We start from the raw sequence: 9,830 nt of genomic DNA, 5'->3' as shown, positions 1-9,830 counted from the left end.
TTATCATGATAGAGTAATAAGATAATGGCCTCGCTTTTTGATACATAGAGGACAAAAGATACTTCTGCGGTTATAATGGTTCTCTTCTTCTTTGGTTATGCCTCTTGCAGGGTTTTCCTTATCGTTTGTAATGTCTAAAGAAAACCCTACCAGAAAAGAAAAGAAAAGAAAGAAAAAAAACGGAAGTTCTCTTGCTTTATTAGGTACCTGAGAATTGAAATCAGAGATTATTCAAGAGAGAGGAAATCAGGAGATAGAGAGAGAGAGATAATGGTTAAATCTTCAATGAAATATCATATAATCAAAGTTTCTATCATGTTATTAAACTTGAGTTGATATTGAAAATTTATTATCTGGAATGAACTGAATTTTAAATTAAATAAAATAAATATTAATTTAATAAAATTTAATTGATCTGATCGTGTTTTTAATGATATAGCTTATTGGATAAAACTAAATATTCACTCAATTGAGTCAGTATTAATAAAAATTTTAAACTTTTTTAAAAAACATAACAAAATATTATTTTTGTAACTCCCAAGTTGATTTAATGACCAAGCTTTTTTCATGTCTATTCCTAGGCCGATTACGACAACTATGTTACATAAACAGTATCTATTATATAAGAAAACTAAAATATAAAAAACTAAATGTTATATTTAGTTCTAAAAGAATGTATCTTGCATTCTAACACCATTCTCCTAAAAATAAAAAGGAACTCAGACTTTGAAAAGTGTTTTTGAAGATGAAGGTTTAAGAGCTCGATCCGATCCGAAACATGGAAGTCACCTTGTGAAATCCTTCATGTATAGGTCCTCTATACAAATTCGAATATTTAGAAATTCGTATGCTCATTTGGCATCTCATGTACTGAAATTGAATATTCAGGTAATGATTCTTTTGGCAATTACAAAACTTTTGAATCAGTCAAAAAGTTGGGAATAAAATTTCAAATGTCACCATAGATAATATAGATTAAACCCTTCAAAATGCCACAAAACAAGGGGAAGAGAACGAGAACGCCCACTTCGTGTTTTTAGCTCTTTTCTTTTTTGAGTTTTTCTTAAAGAAATAAAATACCATTAATAGATCTTGGTTACTGATATGTTTGACGGAACATTCAAAAGCCTTTGAAATAAATCCAAATTCAATATGAAAACAGCATTGTGATCTTCATTTACTTCCCTGGCAGATCAAACGACGCAAGAACAAACTGCATGTATTACTTAAGAAAATTGACAAAATGTTTGAGTTCCTCTGACACTACAGCTCTCTCCAATTATCTACCGAGTAAGATAATTCTTTCTATACAGAGACAGAAATATTTTCAGTGTCAACAAAGTTACTTTGCATTTACAACATGATAAAAGAGCCTCTTGACAAAAAGGAAAAACGGCAGAATCCTTCTTGCTGGCCCGGTATATTGTAGTCTTGATCGAAATAAAATTATAATTCTATTGTAAGGAATGAACCATGTTACATCAAAGCTTTGATCATCGGTCAGATAAGATTGAGTCGCTCCAGGAAAGTATGAGATCTCGGATAACAGTTGGAATGTCTGCGAGTCAGAAGCATAAGATCATTGTTCATATAATTCAGTAAGCAATGGTACATTTAAGATTCCAGGAAACTTTACCTCTCACAACTTCCCTAGTCACCGAGGGGATATCGATTTGGTCTTCAACCAGTCTATATACATCAACAAGCTATAGAAGATGAACTCATTTCAGTATTCAGATAAGGTATGGACTATACCAGAAGAAGAAGAAAAAGGTGCCATTTCTATATTTGGATGATGGCAAGCATAGCAATCAGTGGCTCGAATTTGCTTACCTCTTCAAGGTGAAGTTTTGAGTCTTCTGTCATAGCCAAAAGCAGCTGCCTCCGAATTCCTTCATCGGTAAAGAAGAGACGTGCTCCATCTTTAATGGTATTTGTCAAATCTAGCTTCTTTTCAATTTGCAAGCTTCTTGAATTTTGGCTGCGAAAACAAAATTGCAGACATGCGGACGTGTTATTGAAACAATAACCAGATTGTATCAAAATAATCAAGGTTGTCATGAAAAGATACAGACATGTCTTTTACTTGCAAGGCAGGGTTGCTGCTCATCTTGGCTACGTTTTCCTTTGCAAGAACAATAAGGTTTTCAAGCCGTTTCCACTGGAAAACACCACCTTTGAACAGAACCTGACACAGGGAAGCAGATCCTTCTTGAGGGATTACATTGTGAGAAACCATATGATTGATGCAACTTGGACATGGCCAAAATTCAATAATACAAGGACACAATCAGTTGCAACACACTAGTGAACCTAGGAATTGACAATGAATCAAACCCCTGACATAAATTGTTTCACCCACATCTTCCCCACAACCCATAATGACGACGCTGTCCAGTAAGGTGGCCCTGTCCTTGCTGGCAGCAAAATTGGCATTGAGAATCCAGAATTTTAATTTGCTAGACCTAGTTTTGACATCTACATGTGTATGCTTCTCTGTTAAAGTTACCTGGTTGTTTAGCGATAAGGGATCCTCTCTTGGAGAAAGGACATTAAGAGATTAAGGCCATTTGGCCAATGAGGTGACACCAAGTGTTCTAGGATTGAGAACTAATGTATATATTTTACCTATTTTGGTCAGGGAAATTGGGGGCCCTTGAGTCCTTCCCTGACAAGAGCTTGACATCAGTTAAGGACAATGACCCAGACATAGAAAGACACAATCAAGTGAAACACAACATTGAACCTCAGACTTGACAATGAATCAACCCCATGACATAAATTGTCCGCCCCGCATCCAATAATGACTCTAAGCTCTCAACTAAGGTGAACCTGAAGTTGCTGACAGCAAAATCAACATCAAGAATTGATAACCATAAGTGGCTCGCTAGTTTTGACAAATGCATGTGAACTCTTCTCTGTTAAATCCACCTGGTTGTTCAGAGATGAGAGGATTCACTCTCTAAGAAAGGACTTTCAGATATCAAGGCCATTTGTCCATGAGCTTGAAGCCAAGTGTTTCTGTGGTTTAGAACTGCATTTTTTCTTTTTATCAGGGTCAGGGGAAAATTAGGGGCCCTTAAACCCTTCCCTGACAAAAACCTGACAGTAGGTGCTTTTAAAGGCAACAAAACCTGATCCACCACCCTTTTTAGATCTTAGCATCCCCATTTAACCACCTCATTTAGGATGAGGTGATGGGCATATTTAACAATCTACCCACATTATTCCCATCCCTATAAGAGAGCGACATGTTCTGTTGTGCAAGCACTCCTGCTTGGATTTGTTGAATACTCTCTTCCATATTGCAACAATAATGGGCAATTGGTTATACATCCAACCAGGATATTCCACAAAAAGGAAAATTATTTTTGTGGGTAAACATTCTTACAGTTATTGTAAAAAAAAAATTGACCTACCATCTGCAATTTAACAGCATGATATAAGCAATTGATGCACATTGTGTGGAAAAAGATTTCTAAACAAGATGGATTGGAACTAACCTGTATGAGTCGTTCACGGAGTGCTGGATTGGGATCTGTAAGGAGGCGTTTTGCAATATATGGATAGGCAACCTAGTTACATTATACACAAACTTGGTCAAACAGGTTCTTTATTCTGTACAAATCTGACAAAACAAGCTGGTGGTTATGGATTAACTGCTTCAAGTTATCAGCCTGTGTATTGTTTTCTGTTTGAGCAATAAAATGTTTTGGATCAAACCATTTATTAGTTTATACCTAGAAAGTTATAACATATAAAGCATCAAGAAATTTAAAACCTGGCTCACCTCAAGAAATTTAAAATCTGGCTCCAAGGTAAGACAGATGCCCTCTTGAGTCAATAAAGAACGAATAACAAGGGAAAACCTCTCTGGTATACGAATGGGATAATTGTAAACCAATTGATTAAATTTCCCTGCAATGTTTACAGAACTATCTTAATCCAGATGCACTACAAAGTAAACCATGCAAATGAAAACCAAACAAAAAAGTTTTAGTTTAAGCAATGTACTTAAATGTTCATACTATTGGCAAAAGTTCTATAGCAAACTCTCTGGTGATCTATGATTAAGTGTGATTCAAAGACACATGATTAATATAGATTGTGGGCATACAATTTACCTGTAACAGTTCTGAAATTAAAATCAGCAAGTCCTTTCCCAGCAGAATTCTGCCAAATAGCTTCCAAAGCTGGAATGATAGGAGCAACATCAGTGTCACTAGCTAGGAACCCAAGCCTGGTAAAGTCATTTGCCATCTCAGCATAGTCCTCGTTCACAGCATGAACAACAGCATCAATCAATATCTGCTTATTTTGCTGAAATATTGTACGCGGATTAGCAGGCAGGGTAACAAAACGTATACACTCTGTGCAGATCAAATTAACTACAATTTTGCACTTGGTAAACTAGACTAGTCTGTATATAAATGCTTTGCCAAGCATTCCCTTCCCAGCCAATTCAATATAATTGTACTATTACCTTCACAGAACAGAACAATATATCAGTTTTTTTATATCATACCAAAAAATAAATGAGGCATTGTTTACTTGAATACTGTTGTTTCACTGTACACCTAGGAGACAAACATCCTACCTGACTAAGCACAGCAACATTCCCAAAGTCCACATAAGCAATGCGTCCATCTCGCATGGCAAAGATATTTCCAGGATGCGGATCTCCATGAAATAACCCAAACTCTAATAATTGCCGCAAAGCAGCACTCACCCCAACTGTTAAAAATCCATTTAAATCAATACCAGCATCCCTGATAGCCTGAGCATATGAAAAATACATTATTTCTTTCATCATGAAAAAACAGAAGAAAGAAGAGGCACATATTTTGATAGCCACCTGTGGGTTGGTGCATCGAATGCCATCTATCCATTCCATAACTAAAACACGTGAACCAGAAAGTTTTCTGTAAACCCGAGGAATTTTAACAGTAGGATCATCTTTGAAGTTTTCCAGGAAGTCTTCAATATTCCGAGCTTCCTGATTAGGACAAGAAACAGAAACATCAGTACACATATAAAATGTAAACTGTAAGAAATATTACTGTTTGAGGGGGGAGATCCATCAATGTGGTTGGCATGAACATAGATATCACACAGCTGAAAGGCTGGCAGATGTCATGGACCAAGATACATTCTTGTCTATCTTTAAGAGCATACAACAAGATTGTTATGCAGAACAGAAGACAGTTTTGAAAGATACCAAGGTGTAATCAAGCTCCTCCAAAAGCTTCTCACCAAATTCATCTACTATCAGCTCAGCATTGCATCCCAATTTCTGTAAACTGATTCCATTTAGGAATGAAGCAAGAGTTCTAAAGAGAAAAAGATCCCGAAAGATTATAGGCTCTATTTGAGGTCTTTGCACCTGAAAAATAATGACTTTACATCATTGTTTGCAATAAATACACAAGAGAAATATGCCAGTACATGGACCACAGTCACCACACACAACCTTAATTGCAACATCCTCCCCAGTAGCTCGTAAGGTAGCTCGGTAAACTTGACCCAAGCTCGCAGCTGCTATGGTTTGTGGTGAAATTTTACTGAATACAGCTTCAAGCGGTTGCCCCAACTCCTCTTCTATAATATTGAAAGCAACCTATCAAAACATTCACTGGTTAAGCAAAAAACACGATCCAGACATGCCACATCAAACTAAAATCTAAGCAAAGTCTGCAGTTACCTGATTGGGGAAAGGAGGAACATCATCTTGGAGGATGCAGAGTTCATTCATATAATCCTCTCTAATGATATCAGGTCTACTAGCAAGAACCTGGAAAGCACAAAAACTATCCAGTCAACCTCAAAACCAAGACTGACACACATGTACTTGGCTAAACTTCACTACTCCCACCGCACCACACATCTTCCAATCACATTTCAGTATTTTCGGATCATGTGGGCCACACATGGGATCCACAAACGCTGATATCATAACGAAAATGTGCCAAGAAACAAGCATTTAGAATTGAATAAACAAACACCTCAAAATCCAAAATCCAAATTCTTACAAATGCAGAAATTACTGCACAGACTCAATCCAAGTAGACTAGACTAATTAAATTGGTCGGCCTGTTATAAAACTAGTCGGGGAAATGGACCCCACCATTACAATTCCTTGATTCAACATAAACCAAAGTCTATAAAAACTACTCAAATTTTTGCTACGCGAATACATTTTTAACTTCAATTTCAAATCATGAATTCAGTCTTATATTCATCAAAAATCGCATCTAAACTCTTCATAGAGGACATAATTGATAAACAAAATTAGCAAATTCAGATAACAAACCTGTCCAGCTTTGATGAAAGAAGGTCCTAAATCACACAACAAATTCCTAAGCTGCCGAGCACGATACGGAACCACCTCCTCATCTCTTCCAACCAAAAAATCATACGCCAGATTAGACCAATACAATCCCAAATTCCACACTATCTCCACTCCTCTCAACATCAACGACGATATTGCCCCTCTCGATTCCAGCACTTTACTCCTCACCTAACCAAAATGAAATCAAATTAAGAAAAAAATAAATTATTATTTATTATTTGATGATGATGAAGAAGAAGAAGAAATCGTACTGTTTCGGGAGAGTACTTGCGAAACGGCACGCAAACGCCGCGTTCGATGTCGAGTTGATCCATGGCGCTGCTGCTGTCCCTGTCATTTTTTTTTACTGTTACGTTTCTCCCGCTTGTTGTTGAAGCGGAGCCGTTTTTGGTGGTTTCGACATAGGAAGAAGCAGCAGCAGCGCGAATTGGAGATGATCGGAAGTTGCTTCTTTGGAGGATAATCCAAGAGCGAGGTTTTGGATTTTGAGAGGAAAGGGAAGGGGTTATTGTGTAATTTGGATAGTAAATCAAGTCCATATTTGCTGTTGAGTTTCAGAGAAGGAGAGGGAAAAAACGGTTATTTTAGTGAAGAGAAGAGAGCTAGCTAAAGTCATGCTATGGAGATGGTTTGGTAAGGGGTAACCACATAAGCTGGAAATGGATGGATAAAATTTTGGGAAACTTCAAGTTAGTCCTTATTATATTATTCAAGTAATGGTTTCATGTCAAAAAATAACTTTTTATCGATTCGGGACCGTTTCTATGATATCACGAAATTAATCACTCAATCTCTAAAACGACTAAACGAGAGTCATTAAGAGCTCCTCCTTTGATATGGATACTTGTAATGTTTCCAAATTACAACTTTAATTATGCAAGAAATAAAATATATAGCCTTTTTATTTTATAAAAAAAAAATAAAAGCATTCTTTTTTTTAATTACATATATTTAATTAATTTCTATATTAACATTTGATTTTAGTCATACTTTTTTTTGGCTACATGGAACATGCAAATTTAATAGACAAGTTAACAGGCATGGATACGAGGATTCAATTAAGATGTGTCGGAATGCTATTCAATTAAGGACCCAAATGATAAAGATATATCTTATGATATGAAATTGGGAGATGTTAAAGGGCTAATTTTTAGAGGGAAACGCAAGCGGTTGGAGGCTTGTGAGAGATGCGACTGGGGCCAGGGCTCTGCCACGTGGATTTGTTTGTTTGCTTGCCTTTTCCTTTTCAGAAATCTACTGGTGGGAGAGTTTGAGAAACCTAAAATTAGTCCCTAATATTTTTCAATCCCTAATTTCATTCCAAAATAACATTTTTCATAAATCAAGTCTTTTATTGCCATCAAGTTTTTTTTTTTATGAAAAAAATTGCACATTCCATAGAAATTATTAATAGACATCCCAACCCATGAATCTATGAAATGCAAAGGATTTTACTTAATAAAATGTTTTTATGTTTTTGGATAAAATTGAAAATTAAACAATGTAATATGGATTGATTTGAAGTTTTCCATAAATTTCAGAGAGGGTAGTGATAGTGTAGGGTATGGATTCTGGCATGGATGTGTACATCCATGGTGACTTGAAAAATGACTTAGGTTAATTAATTTGAGTTCAATTGTTTTACCGAATTGATACAATATCTTATCCAACTAAAACCCAACACTAATCGATTACAAGGAAATTTGGATGGATGTTATTTGTTGAGTGGTCCAAATGAAGGCTTCTTGTACAAGTGGATGGGTTTGATTAATGTAGGAACCTTTTTTTATTGTCCTACGTGTCACTTTCAGGAGAGAGTTTGGCATTGGAAAATGTTTGAAGTAATTTGATGACCCACTGGGCCTTGAACCTCATCTCCTTGAAGTCTTGAACTTGAAGCCTGAAGTTATCTTATTGTCATTGTTATTGTTTTTTTTTCAGAGATGTAGCTTAATGGTGTTGAGATATTTCCTGGACGCTTGTCAAGTCCCTTTGGAAGTCCATGCCATTCTGATACCCCATACCCATTAGGAACTCTAGACGTGCTCTTTTAAATAATCATGACGTTGACATTAGTTAATTATGTTGTTCCAGGCCAAACTTTTTGAGCTCTTAGGAGTCCAATAGACCTAAAAAAACTAAGAGATAGTTTTTATTTAAAAATATTTAAAAGAGAATATTTACAACCCCATTAGGTTAGAGGATATTCCTTGCCCAAATAAGTATTTAACACTTGACTATATAGGGACTATATTTTCAAAAAAAAAAATGACTCTAAATAATTATAATGGTATTGCCAACCTAAGAGAGCATGTGTATAATATGCATGGTAACTTAAAGTTGACCATCCAGAGCAGTGACTCAATGTGCAAAATCTTCCCTACAATCTTATAAGGGTCTGCACATGTCTGGTATAATAATTTGGAGTCAGGCTCCGTAAAAAAGGTTTAGTGACCTTTGTGTCAAGCTAATGGCATGCTTCAGCACCAACATACCTATTAAAAAAAGCTTCACAAAGTTACTTGATATTATCTAGCAAAAGGACGAGTCTACACGGGTATATTTGTAGAGGTTTAATGAGGAGATGATCAAGATGAGATAGTTGTTTAAGCTAGTAACCTTAAAGGCCTTTATAAGAAAGGTAAGGGAGCTTGCTCTCTAGAGAAAACTTCATGCCTTACTAGACAAAAGCTTACTCAAGGTGAGACAAGTTATGGAAAATCATATACAAGTGAAAAAGGTTAGTGTGTTATGGCATGGGCCTCTTTGTTTCTATAAAGACAATTAGCATGAATGACCTTCCAAGAAAAATCATTCTCCTAGTAGAAATGAAAGCTCGAGGAAAAACTATAAGAGACCAACCCATGGGCGTTTGGTATTTCCTAAGGATCTGCTACTCCCCTTAATCAAAATGGGACTATCCATTCAAAGTTAACAAGGAAATTAAGACACCTCTTAATCAAAATGGGATTATCCATTCAAAGTTAACAAGGAAATTAAGACAAACACCTATCACTTTAAAGACATGTTCCTTCTAAAAATCTCTTTCATGTTTGGCACCCATATCACCTCAAAATGCATTATCCTTGGTGGGAATGAGTTTATTTTTTAAATAAAAATATTACCTCTAACATTCTATTTATAAATTTCCAGTGAGGCTCTCGGGCCTTATAAAATCTCCAAGGATTGATCTTAGATCTCTCGCCTCTCAAGTGTAGTCTTGGATTGACATGGATTTTCAATGGGGCTCTTGGGCCTCACAAAATCTTTAGGGATTGATCTCGGATCTCTTGTCTCTCTAATGCAGTCATTGATTAACACGACTCTCTAGTGGGGCTCTCGGGCCTTCTGAAATCTCTAAGGATTGATCTCGAATATCACACCTCTCGGTGCAGTCTTGGACTGCCAAGATTCACTAATGAGGCTCCTAGGCCTCACACTATCTCTATGGATGATCTCATATCTCCCACTCTTATGTAAG

The 9,830-nt window shown here is 36.2% G+C and overlaps 1 protein-coding gene across 1 annotated transcript; it reads right to left on the bottom strand.

Moving 5' to 3' along the window:
* Positions 1-1,199: 1,199 nt before the first annotated feature.
* Positions 1,200-6,989, bottom strand: LOC133690345 (protein ACTIVITY OF BC1 COMPLEX KINASE 1, chloroplastic). The gene is made up of 14 exons (XM_062110603.1): positions 6,601-6,989; positions 6,311-6,517; positions 5,702-5,791; positions 5,471-5,617; positions 5,219-5,383; positions 4,856-4,996; positions 4,598-4,777; positions 4,125-4,320; positions 3,791-3,918; positions 3,504-3,575; positions 2,076-2,188; positions 1,834-1,981; positions 1,637-1,706; positions 1,200-1,558 (listed from the first exon to the last, which is right to left on the bottom strand). The coding sequence occupies exons 1-14, from the start codon at positions 6,886-6,888 to the stop codon at positions 1,494-1,496; spliced, it is 2,010 nt and encodes a 669-aa protein (XP_061966587.1). The 5' UTR covers positions 6,889-6,989; the 3' UTR covers positions 1,200-1,493.
* Between the last annotated feature and the right edge of the window lie 2,841 nt (positions 6,990-9,830).

Source organism: Populus nigra, chromosome 3 (genome assembly GCF_951802175.1).
Source record: "Populus nigra chromosome 3, ddPopNigr1.1, whole genome shotgun sequence".
NCBI classification, from domain to species: domain Eukaryota; kingdom Viridiplantae; phylum Streptophyta; class Magnoliopsida; order Malpighiales; family Salicaceae; genus Populus; species Populus nigra.
Note: the sequence above shows the minus strand (reverse complement) of the source record. Positions and strands in the feature narration are given on the sequence as shown.

Excerpts from the sequence above, each read along its gene's own strand:
- LOC133690345 (XM_062110603.1), bottom strand. The coding sequence starts at position 6,888 with ATGGACTTGATTTACTATCCAAATTACACAATAACCCCTTCCCTTTCC. Across the intron at positions 5,618-5,701 it reads TTCCTCCTTTCCCCAATCAG|GTTGCTTTCAATATTATAGA; the intron begins GTAACTGCAGAC and ends ATGTTTTGATAG. Across the intron at positions 1,707-1,833 it reads CAAAACTTCACCTTGAAGAG|CTTGTTGATGTATATAGACT; the intron begins GTAAGCAAATTC and ends CATCTTCTATAG.